This window comes from Polyergus mexicanus, unplaced genomic scaffold (genome assembly GCF_030449975.1).
Source record: "Polyergus mexicanus isolate NDT 795.1 unplaced genomic scaffold, iyPolMexi1.0 SCAF_7, whole genome shotgun sequence".
Lineage (NCBI taxonomy): Eukaryota > Metazoa > Arthropoda > Insecta > Hymenoptera > Formicidae > Polyergus > Polyergus mexicanus.
The window spans coordinates 8077365-8093138 of NW_027223327.1; the positions used below are offsets into that span (position 1 = coordinate 8077365).

General features: G+C 35.5%; 1 protein-coding gene across 1 annotated transcript in view; it reads right to left on the minus strand.

Moving 5' to 3' along the window:
• Window positions 1-8797, minus strand: part of LOC138934462 (disintegrin and metalloproteinase domain-containing protein 10-like) — a 39690-nt gene extending 30893 nt beyond the window's left edge. The window contains exons 1-2 of the mRNA XM_070298220.1: window positions 8346-8797; window positions 4585-4726 (exon numbers count right to left, since the gene is read on the minus strand). Of these exons, the coding sequence (XP_070154321.1) occupies window positions 4585-4726; window positions 8346-8625 (422 nt within the window). The 5' untranslated portion in view covers window positions 8626-8797. The remainder of the gene's footprint in view (window positions 1-4584; window positions 4727-8345) is intronic.
• Window positions 8798-15774: the final 6977 nt, after the last annotated feature.

A 15774-nucleotide genomic window follows, 5' to 3' on the forward strand; every position in this document is an offset into this window, starting at 1 on the left:
TAAATAAACTTTGTCAATAGTCTATAAGATATCTGTATTTCTTTTATTACAAATATTGATTCGAGGTATTATTCATTAATTTCGTGGTCCTCGCTCTTTCTAATCATTACGGGAAATATTGATATATTAATACAATCACAAAAAGGAATCATCCGTTTAATAATTCTTTGAGCACGCTTCTTTATAACCGTTATAACTTGTTCAAAAGAAGAGCGATCGTGCTTTCGAAGCGGGGAAGTAGTTGAAATAATTTTTCTGTTTTTCCTCGTAACTTCTGCATAACGTTTATTTTCATAATGATCATAAGCGCGCGATATACGTACTTTTTATGACTCGCGCGCCCGCATCGAGGAGGTAAATTTTCACGATTTTTGCCACGATGCTGCGCTTTAGTATCAAAGATCGACTTTATTGTATTAAGGAAGTCCAGGCACACATGCAAATATCTTAGAGCTAGGCAGGAAAAGGCAGCTCCGACCGTGTGCTCTTTTAGCTTTCATATATTTCATAGCCGCCCATAACACGCCCCCGTATGCACGACGAAACGATGCGTTGGCTTGGATGGTAAACCTGTGCCCACGTACGGGAAAACTGGATCCGCAACATCCGAGCTAGGTGCGCCGAGGTACATACGGCCTTATTCATGCGCGAAGCCTCTTTCATCGAGAAACAAAAGCGCGGGTAGAAAAGTGAGAAGGTGTCGCCTGTATACGATGTCTATTTCCGACTCTCAACTATACCGCTCTCTCTTCCCAAGACTAGACTATATATTGAGAAATCGCTAAAAATGTATATAATATGTAAATTCTTATTTATGTGCGTGTCATACAATCTAAAAGAAACTAAATAAAATCCTCGATAAAATATAAATAGTTATTTTCTCATAATATGACAAAAAATATATCATTAAAAAAGAAATATACAATATGATCTTCCTTAATCGTTTTTAAATGTATAGAAAATCGTATATAAAGGGTTCGTGTTGCAATTTTTTTTTCCCCCCTCAGAAATGTCGATTTTAATTTTCTTTCGAAAATAGCTTTCTTACTACAGTTTATATATATATTTTTTAATATTAATTTTATAAAAAATGAGAATCAATTTCATAAATACAACGCGATCGGATAAAAAAATAGAGTACAATAGATTATACATTGTATAATATAAATTACTCTCGTGAAACATTGCAGGCTATTTTTATAATTTATCTCTTGCAGAACGCAAAGTAGATGAGAGAAAAGATCATAGAACGAATGTATCGCGGTCTAATCGCAGACGTCGCGACAAAATTTACAAAAGCAGCCTATCGATGTGCCATATATATATATATTCGCGAAATATGAGAGATGATATAAACACAGCCGGCAAGTTTGCCAAATAAATTCGCCGGGCGTATCCGCGGCACGGATAAGGGTAGGAAAATCGCATTGCGATACTCGACGGGAACGATCACCGAGCGAAGGCCGCTGCGACAAGAAACCGGGACGGCGGCGCGTGTGTGTCGCACACGGAGGGAACTTCTCTTCTTCTCTTTCTCTCCTCAACTATTATCTTGCCAGTTTGTACCAGGTGCGCCGGGGTGGAAACGCCACCGTCGTGCGACAGTACAGGAAGGTTTCGTGGGGAGAGGGCAGAGGGGAGGGGGGAGGGGGCAAGGGGGCAGGGGCCGGTGGCAGGAGGGTGTGGCGCGCGCTTGGTACGAACGACGACACCGGGAACGAACGAAGGGAATCGCGCGCACGACTCCGATCCCCCTCTGTTTTACATTTTATTGTCTGACGTGAATTCGACCGATTTACATAAAGAGATGTACGCTGCAGTTACATCGGTGAACTGAGAACGAGACTGCGGAGGAGAGATGTTCGAGGGATGTTTCTGTCTCTCTCTCTTGTGTCTTGTATCACCTGAGAGAGACGCTGCGTGTCGTTTGTCGCGTAGAACGTGAAATTTGCGATGCGAGGGTGGTGCGCGAAACGGGAATGCCAATAAATATCCCACGATTTTTTTCTTGTACTCATTTATTTAATATTCCCCGGATAGTTTTAGGTAGGGAATTCTTCACCAACTGAAATTCTTTCGAGACTGAAACTCCCTGGAATCGCTGGAACGTAGAACGGCAGTAGATATTGCGCCTGGCGGAATGGTATAGCCGTAATAACTGTTCGAGTCGTAACGCATCGAGATAAGTGGCAATAGCGGGCTGTAACTTGCAGCGATCGTAATCGTTGCGCTTTATATAATTATAGATATAATATAATTGATTGGAGCAAAAATCGTATATGTATATTTAATTAAGTTAATGTATATATTTTTTAAATGTTTTCAATAGATACGCAAAATTTAAATAATAAATATATTGTCATACATCACAAGACATCTCTTGTTCAGGAGAGAAAGACAACTACTCCCCCCGAATACAGACCGCTAATTCCGCTAATAGAAACATCAATGCTCTAATTCCACGACTTCAAGGAGATAAGCGCGGCGTAAACAAATTTTCTTCACGGCGAATTTTCGAAAGTAATGGTAATCGCACCAGCGAGAGATGGAAGAACAAAAAAAAAAAAAAAAAGCCAATGACGTCACGTCGTCCTCGTCGTCGTCGGAGCAATTAACGGTAATTACGCGCGTTCAAATCCGACGCACGAGAATCACGGGACTTGACTCACTGATTTCTCGTCGAGAAGAAGATTTCTCTCTCATTCTCTCTCTCTCTCTCTCTCTCTCTATCTCCCCGGTCTCTTCCTCCGGGGTGCCGCAAATCCTTCTGACTGTCGGATCAAGAAGTACCCGCCAGTTAATTAGCTTAACGTCTATGAATTACGGGCGAAATTTCCTCGGAAACTTGTTTCCCTTTCCTCTCCTCCCCCCGGGGAAAAAGGAAAGGGGGCGAGGAAGAGGCAACACGACGGCGATGGACTCGCGAGCAAACCATTTCTACCGGGTCACTTCGCTACGGCCGAGATACTAGACCATTCGTTGTAACTTTGCACACTACACGGTGCACGCGGTCGTCACGGTCTCTTGCATAATGGATAATGTTGGACAAATGTTCAACATTGCACCTCGCGGGACGCGAAACCAGACAAAATTTTCGGATTCGTGGTGATTTAATGCGATTGTAGAATTCATCCGACACGATCTTCTCTATTATTGAAATCATGTGATTACCTCATAGCTTAATACATAAAGAAAATCACTCGACATTTAATTTCTACAGATATATAATATCCTACTACTTAATAAAGCAATAATAAATAAATAAACTGTTCATTTATTATCTGTCAATTAATTTTTTTTTCCCCCGATTATGTCTTATAATAAAAAATATAGTAGCGTCGATAGAAATATAATTTTGTAGTTCAAGAGGATTAAAGAATTCAGAGAAAATCATATCATGTACCGTTATAATTCGTAATATACAAGGAAGACGAACCGTTATCTGTAGTATCTATTTCTTAAGTTAATAAATACGCCGCAAGAGTGAAAGCGCGAGTCAATATTTAAACGATTCCGTAATACATCGACGGACTAGAGCGCGGTTTGTATCGTTGTTAAACTGGAGCGCTATCATAAATTAAACTTTCCGATGTTGCGTTACGTTCCAATCTTACATTAAATAACTGCGAGAGAGAAACTCTATAATTGCTCTTCCTGTAGATAGCAAATCTAGTGAATCTAGTTTGACATGCAAACATTGATATTATATTTGCATTTTTTCTATAATTCTCCAAGCTTTAATAATTATAAATTATAAATAATTATAAATTATAAATAATTATAAAAAGCTTCAATAATTATAAATTATTACAATACATCTTGTGTTGAACATAATCTCCCATTGCGAAGAAATAAAAGATTCTTGAAAAATGATAAAAATATATAAAGAATAACTTATATAATAAAAAATAGGAATATCTAATAATCCTATAATAATACTAGAAAACAATAAAAGAAAAACTCAGTTTTCTTTGTTAAAAAAGAAAACAACTTCCTTCGATATCTATTAGTAAATCTCTATTTTTATAAAAAAGATATATGTATATATGGCACACAATTTCCAAATAACTTCGATTATACGCGATATATACAAACTATATAAGCCATACGTGAATCGGTCCTGACCACCATCTTTAATCGGATTCAGACACCACTGACCTAATTAGGACATACCGAGAACGCTGTAGCGACACCCCGCCGACTTTGTCCATGTCGTTTTACAATCATATGTAAAAGATACAGTATTCGCAATTTTCGAAATTTGTAAAATATTGTATAATTACAAAAGCTTACTCGGAGAAGCTTTGCTAAATCGTATGAAATCTTTATAATGTCATAGATCTGCAAACATCGAAATCTGATGTCTTTTTCAAATTTCCGATATTCGTCATATTTTGATTATGAAACTAGAATCTAGTGTTCGAGATAGCTGAAATTTCAACAGTCTTCTCGGATGTCCAAAGTCAGATCCGGTATCGATCTTGTGTCTTTGCTCGAAACAAGCCACGCACAAGGGAAAAAGAAGCTCGTTGTATCGTTGTGTGTATCGAGATAGGGAAAGATGGATTCGCTTATGGGACTCACCTATCAAGCGTCTTCAGGTGCAAAATCAGAGGTTGCTCAGGATCGGTGACGTCGCGACGTATCCGATTGCGATGTTGTCTCAAGGTCGCGGTGTCGTAAGCAGCTGCCTCGTAATATCCGATGTATGAGTTGCGCGTGATATCTGAAAAAATGCATGCGAAGGAAACGGTTCTATTAATGGCCACGTCTCTGGGAAGAGAATGCGTTGCGCAAACCGTAAATCGCGAGTCACGCGAAGATGAGTCGCACCATAAAGCATACGTTTGTACCAGCTGCGAGCATGATTAAGAGCGCGAAGAAACGCTTCTTCATTTCTTAGATAAACTAAAAAGTCCGTTCCCGTTAATCTCTTTTTTATAGGCAAACAAAGAACACGAAAAGAAAATTTCTTTTGTTGCTACAAGATAATACTTACATACAAAATTATTAATATATTATTTCGTATTGTATAACTCAACGTCTTAGTTACGATTACCTTATTTATAACAATACTAGAGCTCTGTAAATGTAAGTCTAACTCATGCTCACATCGTATTTCAGAATTATACGGCTATATTTCTTTTCTCGTTTTTAAACATAAAGCAGGTCTTCTTATAAAAGAGATTTTTTTTTTTTTTTTTTTTTTTTTTATAGAATTCCATTTTAATTATACTTATAGATATATTAAATGACTATAAAAATGCAAAATTATTTTGGAGTAATATATTGTTATTTTTTATCTATATGATATTAAATAATTTTGCTATAGTCTAAAAATAATGATAAAGCTATTCCCTCCTGAAAACTTAGTACTTTTTTTTTCAAAATTGAAGAAAACCTATTGAGAGAAATATTTTCAATATTTCCATTGTCAGATTGAAATACTCGAGTTCTATTATGTAATTTAAATATTAAAGCGTATTCAAATCGCGCTCGATTGCACAAACGCGCGATAATTGTATCGCATTAAAAAAAAAAAAAGCTAACTCAGTCAATTATTTCTATCATTAAATATAGAGCAACAAAATGAATACATCCATGAATAAATGTGTATTCGATTCTAAATGAAACATCCATGTTACAGAAACATTAATTTTAACCGGCAATTATATTTAGCATTGAATATGCGATAATAACAGAAATTTATATGAGATCCGTATATCACTAAATTACATCATTAAAATTAGGCAGCATTATATTTAACGAAGAATATTTAAAGAATATGTAATAATAATCAAAATCAATATTATTCGCTTTTATAGAAATATAATTTAAATTTCGATAATAAGAAGAAAAAATTAATAAGAGAAACCAAATGTCTAAATTATAAGGCTCTCGTAAATATTATTATCTATTTATGAATTCCGATATATACTTTGTCGTAAAATAATTGCAAAGTCAATTATTTCATTTCCGTACATTGTATATGTTGCAAAATATCATATTCGTTATGAAAACTCGTTTAATGTTTTAAGAGTGGTAAAGTGACAGAAATTTTAAAAGAAATGAACGCTCAAGCATTCACTACAACCACTCGACCAAAAGAGCTCCTCAGAGACGCGTTTTTAGATCTCGGACAAGTACAGCGACCAAAGTGCACTTGTTTCTCCGCCATTTAACCGAAAGGATGCACACGTCTTTATAACCCAGCCATTAGATTTCAATAAATCGAATTTAATAATTTTTCGATATCTTTATAATCCGTACGAAGTGATTTCTCAATGACCGGGAAGTATTTGTGTATGTGTAAAACTGTTTTAATAAAAAATAATAAAAAGCTAAAGAATTTTTTACCGTGTAGTTAAAAACTCAAATAATAAAAAGAAAATTGTATATTTATTCACATGTATAATTTGGTTAATTTTAATTATAGACGCGCTCAATTAGATAGATGAAGAATTAGATAGAAGGAATATATTAATGTGGAAATGGTCTAGAATCTTATTATTAGTGATAAGAGCAGTCGCATCCGGCAAACGAAAGCTCTCGGATTCAATCCAATCACATTCGAATCAAATTACTCGCACTCGACATGTTTTTCCCGCCTAGATATCTACATAATAATTATTTTTCAAGAGAATGAAAAAGAGCCGAGTAAACAAAGAAAACAGTTCATTATTTATATTCAATTTAATTATCTTTTATTATCTTCGCTACAAATTTTTTATTTTAGATATTTGTCTAATTATTTAATCATCGCGATTACATTTTTTAATTATCTAAGTTTACAAAAAAATTTCAAACAAATATAAAGACATGAAATATAAATTATATATTCATTTTAATGAACAGACTTTGCAGATATGTGACTTAAGCAACTTTCCATGTATGTTATATGATTCGAACAACGGTCAATGAAATAACGCGAAATGCATCACGTGCTTTCGCAATTAGATTGCCGTTTAAGGTCGCGTGCTATTGTTTCCGTAACTACTATCGATCGAACGATCGGGACATAAAAGGAACACGTGACGCAAAGGGGAGTATTGGGACGGGTTGAGACCATCATCGTCGAACAGCGCCGGTGGACCCGTTCAGGACATTGAATGGCGTGATATTTCTAAAGTATCTCGAGAGTCACGCGAACACGTGTAATGATAAGCGAGATTTTATTAAATTTATCTTAGATTATAATGAAAATATTTAATTCAAAAAGTAAAAAAGAAAAATCAAGAATTATTTGTCAAGCTGTTCCAATATTCATTGTCATTGTTCCCGAATCGATATTAAAAGAGAATATACGAAAAATATGGTTATTTTCAATGAAATAAAACTTGAAACTTGCATATACAACGGCATTGTACATACATATATATTTATACTCATACAGGTTTATCAAAGAAATAATGAAAACAACGTTAATCCATATGAATCTATTATTTATGAATCGATCTCTCATGCGAGACCGATTTCATATTCATTATACAAATTAGAATTACATGATAGCATTTGCGAGATGCACATTACAGATTGCTAAATGAGAATAGATCTAATATATATAACTCAATCACGAATTACTCGTGATTCCATTCGAATCAATGCCGGAAATCGCGAAAATAATTTTTATTGGACATCGAAGCTTTCTTTTAATTCTATATTCATAGACTATTTTCATAGTTTCTCCACGTGTCATTCGTTTTTACGCTTTTTGTATCAAAATGCGAATAATAATTTAAAATAAATAATTTCAAAAAACAAAAAAAGAATCGGCTCTTAAAACCTATAATTGCTTTATTTTATAATATTTTATTAATTATTGAAAAAAAAAATTAAAAAGATAGAGTAACTATAAGATTAAACTAGATTAAAAAATTAAAAAATATTTAACATTATGTGTATAATTTATTTGTCAGATCATAATAATTATTTATTCACCCAAAACAATATTAATGAGCTTTTTTATTCTTCTATTATAATTTTACTAACAATTATATTTAAAAAATCTTAATCTTAAATACTAAGATGTGAAAAAGAAAACACTCTTTGTGAAAAGGAAAATTTTAATGAAAATTTTCTCTTTTGCAATTTTTAATTTCCAATCTTTGATCCATATGCCATATAAAAATGCTATTACATTGTCAATGATAAGTTTTATCGGACTTAGGATTGATTGGCTGTTATTTCAAGAAACTTTTGGAATTCCAAAAATTCTTTATCCGATAGCGAATCGACATGTCCATAGAAAATCATCGTACGACGAATGTAATATCATTCGAAGTGTACGCGGACTTTGGGGCACCGTTCCTCTAACGAGTCGACAAAGAAAGGTAAACGTGACTCACCTCTGTGCGGCGGTACGGGACGAAGGGGAGACGCATCGACGACGATCGTCAGGATCCAGACAGGTAACAGCAGCAGCAGCAGCAGCACAAAGAAAATCGGACACATCGCGGCGGGCTGTCGACTTCTGCCCCCCACTGCCGCCGTAGCCGCGGGGCGCATCGCGAGCCCGCGAACCTCGTGGCGATGCCCCGTTCGGTCCTCCACCTCCGCCTCCTCTTCCTCGTCCTCGTCCTCTTCCTCCTCACCCTCCTCACCCACGGCCAGGGCCGCAACGCGCATGGGCCCGATGTTCCGTGCCCCGGCAACAACTAATGGCGGCGCTATCTGCCTTTCGTCGAGGAGTCGACCACCGCAGCACTTTGCCAGTCACCTACCAAGATCATTTCTCCGTCCTTCTCCACCGATCGTTCTCCTTCTCCTCCTCCTCCTCCTCCTCTTTCTTCCCCGTCTACCCTCTCCCCACCGTCCCTTCCCCGCCACCACCTCCTCCTCGTCGTGGTCCGTAGGTCGCTCAACCTTTCGACCCCTCTCCGCCGTTTCCTCCACCGCGTCTCTTCTTCACTTTCAGCCTTCCTCTTTTTTTTTCTTCTTTTTCTTCTCTTTTTCAGTCGGTTCCACCTCGCCTCACCTTCGACGGCGGATCGACTCCTCCTCTCATCCTCTTTTCTCCTTGACGTCTACCACCTCTAGGTATCCGGTCGTCGATCGATCCTGTTGACAAAAATGTCCACCGAAAAAAATTGATCATAAGTTCTATAAAAACACGCTAAATTATATTCTTCTTGGAGAAGATTAGATTGTGTATCAGAGCCGTAAACTCGCGATTGTGAAACTTGCCGCGCTGCGAAATTATGCGCCCCGTTTCCACTTACGCGCTGCAAGGGAAGTGATAAGAGTGACCGAGGACATTTACCTCGTAAAAGTAAACTTGTAAACCATAAAAGAGAGTTTGTGTTTCAAAGGGGGAAAGGGGGGAGGGGCGGGAGAGGGGAAGCAATAGGCAGAACGTCGTCGACTCGGCAATTGTGGCCGGAGGATTGTTCGCACGAGAATAAACGCGAGCAGACTTGTAATAATGGAGCGCATTAATGGTCCCGATACATATGTACGAATCCTGCATACAACGTGAGCTACGCCAATAGACAAAAGATATAATTCTGCGTAATAGCGAATAAAAATTTCTAAATAACCGAAAGACAACAGATTAATGTGTTGTGTGTTAATATTATATTACGATGGAATATAATAATTTAATATTATTTATTTAGTCCCTCTATATGTACGTAGTGAAAAATATAACAATTTTATATTGTACGTTTAATATATATTCGCGGAATAAAAATTTAATATCTAAGAAAGTTGTTTATATTAATTCAAGTTTTGATAATAACGAAATTTCATGAGTTAATTGTTAATTTATTCGTTGAATAATGTATGGCTCCGTAAAACTACTTCGATGCAAAGTTATACTTCTGATAACACAATCTAATCCCATTTCCCATCGCACCATCGTAAATTAGTCGCCTGAAATTTCGGTACACGCAGCCGATGCAGAAGAGATTATTAATTAGCAACGACGATTAAAAATACTCGCGAAATACAGTAGTTTTATAACGCGCAAACAGTTTGCATTTTTCATGGAAAAAGTTCTGAAACATGCAAATGAAACGCGCTACTAGCAGAGTGACTTTCGCGTATTGTTAATACTCCATGAATTCCTTTTTTCCGAGCAAGATTAACTTTGCTAGTCGAAACACAATTAGTAACAGCACAATATATTTTTATTCGATGTTATGGCATGTTACGTTCTTTTTAGATACAGATCGCAAAATAATATTCAATTTGCAAATTCAGTAATACTGTTTTTAATAACGACGGACACTACACATTTTATATAAAAAAAAAAAAAAAATATGTCATGAAATATATAGAAGTATATAATAATTAAGAGAGAGAAATTTTTTTTTTTTTTATTGAGAAAAGAATTATATATATATGTGTGTATAAAAAATTTTAATCGATATATAATATAGAATTATATAATTAATAGCATATCTTCTATTTCCTGTACACGGATTTATTGCGGCAAACTGGTTCTCGCGCAACTGGTTTACACAAAACGTGTATATTTCGACATACGAGAAAAGAGCTTTACATTTTTTTTTTCCATAAAAGAAACGCGTTGAAAAGTAACAGATTCGCGCAGGTCCGTTCGCGTTCCCGTATTCTTCTCGCGAATTCTTCCAACGGAAGAACAAAATGTAATAACAAGCACAAGATGCATTCTCAGAAAGGAACAGTCGCGTATATATAATCGAGCTTTAACGTATCTGACTAGCGTTGCAAGAGATGTACACTGTAATATGTAAATAAAAGAGTGTATGCGTAGCGATGGCGGCGACGGACGCGACGTGCAAGCTCGACATCACCGGGGCAGTAATATATTTTTCCTCGATGCGACACGATGCATAATCCGCGAATAAATCATGTTTACGCTTAAGCTCGTGTGAGCAATGAACAATGGATGCCACCAGCGGATCTTTTAGAGCATTTCACTCCAACCAACTTTATCATAAACATGACAGACTTAAACAAGAAGAAATATATAAGATTTGACATTACATTATTGAATTGAAATGTAAAACGCGATGAAATAATTGTGGCAAAATATGCGATGTAAAAATGTGACAGAAAAAGAATCTCAAAAGTTTTATCTTATTTTCTTAAAATAATCTCACTGCATCGTGCTTATAAAGCGAAAATTATTTGAATACGATGATTAGTAGAACGAGATATGGCCAGATCTGATACAAGTTGAATTACAAGTGAATTTGTATAAACTTTACGAACTTGAAAATGTCAACGTTGGAAATAATTTTGCTCAAATGTTACTTTAACGCGATTCAGCATACCCGAGTTTTCAAGGCGAAATCTTCGCGTCAGAAACGGTGGTGCGATATTATTCTCTTGTTATTATTCTCGTTTCGAACGTTCTTCTTCGACCCGTTGTAAAGTTCACAATTAAATAGATAGGTAGGTCGCGATATTTCAGAACTCTAAAGTTTGCTTGCCAAAATAAATTACGGAAGCATCGCTGCGGCACTGCAACCGGATACACTTACTCGGGATCGGGGGCTAGAGGTGGTCCCCAGACGGAGGATAGACGCTACATTCCGAAAATGGAATGTCGACGCGATGTTCGTACGAGGAGGAGCTTTATCGCGCCTCGTCCGTGCAGGCGGAAGAATGACTTGGCAAGGCGAAAGCTATTACTCGCATTTCGCAAGTCCCGGCACGGCGAATTTACACGGTTCGCATTTGATGATTATTCCCGGACGAGTCGCCCAAAGCGGAAAGGAAGTGACTCGTGCGAACGATGTTTCCGCAAAAATGGATCGTTCCGCGTTGAAAAATCATAGGAACGCGATATATTTTTTTTAATTGAAACTGTCAACGTTGTACAAGTCCATTTTTAAAATTGATAGTAATCTTAGATATATATACACGCGCAAAATTTCAGCAATTTAAAAAAATCTGCTTAATACTTAAATATTAATATAAATATATTAATAACAAATATATAATAAAAATATTAGATTTATAAAAATATAATCGCACACATGCTTTTCCACAGAATCCATTAATTTAACTTTACGATTCAAAAAATTCGCTATACTCTTTATTACATATGGAGCTATTTATACACATATAGAGCTATTAACAGAACTTATCCCGCGAAAGTATTCTATTTCTGCCGTAAATGCAGATTATTATTTCTGTGAAACAATTCTTTTGTTCTTTTTTCCCTTAGTTTTCTCATCGTCACATAAAAGCGAGCTCCCCAATGAATTCGCCTTGAATCGAAAGAAACCCGTTTCTCCAATCCATTCACTTTCAATGAATCATCATTCGCGTAGATACAGACCAAAATATTTTTTCTTACAAGGAGAAATGAATCTCTTAACATGCAAAACTCGGAGTTTCCTCACAATCCTCTCGACTATCATATATAATAGTCTCGGGGATCCCGACATCCGATTTCAGCACAGACGTTTCACGAAGCATCAAAAATTCGCCCCCGCTTTCATTCGTCCATGCATATTATATTCGACACTTTATTCTAGGATCTAACTATAGAGTTTCTCTCTCTCTCTCTCTCTCTCTCTCTCTCTATCATCATCGCGGTACGTTATCAAAACACGACCGGGATAATTCAGAGATATCGACAGATAAAGACTCGATGTCGAGGGGATCAACATGTCGTAAGCGTCGTTCGCTGGCGATCGGACAATTTTTCAAGCCCGCCTCGCTGAACCGTTACCTCGCAATGCCAGCGAAACATGTTTTGCGTAATGTCCAAGCGTCCAAGCAAGAGATAGAGTCCGAACGTATAAAATAATTGCAAACGAACGAATCGAACCGGCATGCCATCCGGATGACGATTCATCGAATCTTTCTCAGCATCGATAAATTCCCGTCCTCTTTAGAAATTTGATTAAAAGCCCCGTAACGTGTTCTCGTAATATCGATTACATTGTATAATAAATATTAATACTCTTTTCAATCTCCAACAGAAAAAAATCAGATTATTTGATTAGTTCAAAGAAGCACAATTACGATCCACGAGTCAAAGGATATCATCACGTATAATTTCCGAGAGATATATAATTACAAAATAAAGTTTTTTTACATCCCGCATATGTGTTGATTTTTAATAGAATCATTTTCAAATAATTGTCCTGATTTTAAATTTAGAAATATTTTTCTAGGGTTTTTATCACATACGTACACACGCACATTATAAACATACACATAATATTCAACAGGCATACAATTTTCATCTTATTTTTTTTTTTTCGAAAATGTTTCGATGGGATCTTCGACTGTGCGTGCTGTTCAATTTTATGAAAAGAACTCGACATAATAATTGCAGGGAATATATTTTTTTAACGGTATATTGTACCTCGTAACATGAAAATATTTCAATATTTCAGTAAAACATGATTTCTTTATAATTTTCAAAAACTACAACTTTTTAGAACAAAAATTAATCAGAGATTCACCAACCATGCAGAAATATACTAAATTTATATATTTTCGTTTAAAAAGCGAAAATACTATTTTATACAGTTTTATTAGAATCAATGAATTTTCAGAATTCATCAGAAAACAAGCTAATTTCATCGCTAATTTGAATTCAATGAATTAATTTCTGCGACAAAATATGATCGCAAAAAAAGTTTTGAGCCTAAAATAATTTATGCATTACGTTCACACGAATCTCGTGTTATTTTATTCACGAGAGTTGAATGTATGAGATGAGAATTCATTATAATTGAAAGTAATTTTTAATATGTAATCTGCAAAATCTTTTGTTAATATTTCATATCATAAGCTTGTATATGTACTTTCTTTCCCCGGATTAAACGTAGCTCTGCATAACAATCATAATTTATACATAATGTTTGATATATATTTTAGCAATCTTCTCCAACATATCCAACCATCCGAATAATAGCATCGAGATTTGTAACGTTATCGCGCGTATTGTGGAACCCATTGGGAATTTCAGTCTATATATTACGAATTTCTGACCTACTTTCATTTAGTCGAGAAAGCAAAGCCGAAATTTGAAACAGCCCTGCACGCGTTCTCACCCCGACTAACTAATTAAAATTGAGAGATCTAGCCAATCTAAGAGAAAGAAAGATAAGTATGAATTAAATTATTCCACGAAGCCAAGATACTGAAGATAAAAGTCTCTATATTAAATAACACACACGCGGGAAAGCGATTTAAATCGCTATTGTTATATTTTTCATTCCCCGGTATGTATATTATAATCGCCGAACGTTCAACCGACCTTATTAGAATTAATATAATTTCATTCTCATAATAATCGTTCTCTATTTTAATTGTTAAAGGCCCATGGGATGAGAATATCATATTATCATTTCATGGATATAATGAAAGAAAACAATAAACAATAATAAACCGGGGTTCACTTCCCTTCCTTTATCCCTAAACGTGATATATATACGTATCGCGAAAATTCTGAGTGCCATTTTGGCATAACATGGTAAAACACTTTGCCTAGGAGGGAGCAGAAGAAATGACGGACGTCAATGTACAGGTCTTGCACTTACTTCCTCGACATTGCGACCGAGCTTGCAAACTTTACCCAAAAGCTTTGACGAGGGATTACCAATATATTTTCTATCGCAAATATTTCCTCCGTGTTTACCGTATTCACCGATGAGAACGATTCAGTCAGAAGGATGAGGCGGCAGAACCAACTCATCTTCCATAATCACTAATTTAAAAAAACGCGAGATATAATTTATGTAAATTATCTGGCGCATAAATCTCACGACGTGTTCAAACAGCGAGATTGCGAAGAATCAAAAGACAGAGTCTTGACACTTTTTAAATTATCCCGAGGTCTCAAGCTACTTTATTATGGTATATTTCAAAGCCCTATTATCATAGAGAAGAAGACTTTAGCGAAAAAAAAGAGTAAAAGAAGAAAAAAAGTACGAGCCTATAATTCTTATTTCAATCATATTGATATAAAATATTAAAAAAGATTTTTAATTATATTTAGCAATTTTAATCATAATTGGCTATACTTAATTATTAGGCAGATAATCACATCGAAAAATTATAAAAATTTTATTTAATTTATTTTGTTTCTCGAATTATTTTAAATATCTGGCACTGCATTAATCCCTTTAAAAAAAGTTATTGTGAAATAAAATTTAATCGTTAAAAATATGTGGCTTAAATTTAGGAATTAAAACATTGTAGAAGGTACGTAAGTATCTAATTTTAACACGTAAATCTGTGTAATGCCAGGAAATACAATTCAATAGTAGCCGCACAAAATATCCTCGCATTTTCCAAGTCTTCCTCTTTCTTATATAAAATTATAAATAGAAACTTTTATTATATTGTCATAGCTAACAATTAGAAACGCGCGTCAATGTAGCGAAAAAAAAAAAAGCTTTTATTTTGACATATTACGTCATGTATATTAAAATGTACCTCGATCGAAATGATCGAGTTCGATCGAATATGCAACAAGCTTCCCGAGTCCACGAGAAATCTATCTCGTAAAGTAAAAAATATGTTCCTATCATTCTGATCTCGAAACACATCGTAGAGAATTGTAGGGGTATTCAAATGTGACGAAACAGGGAACTCGCGTGCAAGATGCGTACACATACAGGTTTCCCCCCGCCCTCATTATCACATATCCTCTCAACAACGCGTACAACAGAACTCACAACAATGAAAATTAAAAACCATTATTTCGATAGATCAAGGATATGAAAAGGCATCGATAATTACGAATTTCATCGTTATTTTCTCATCAACTTCGATAAAATCTAAATCGAAAACTGTAATATCGAAATATCAACGCGTATA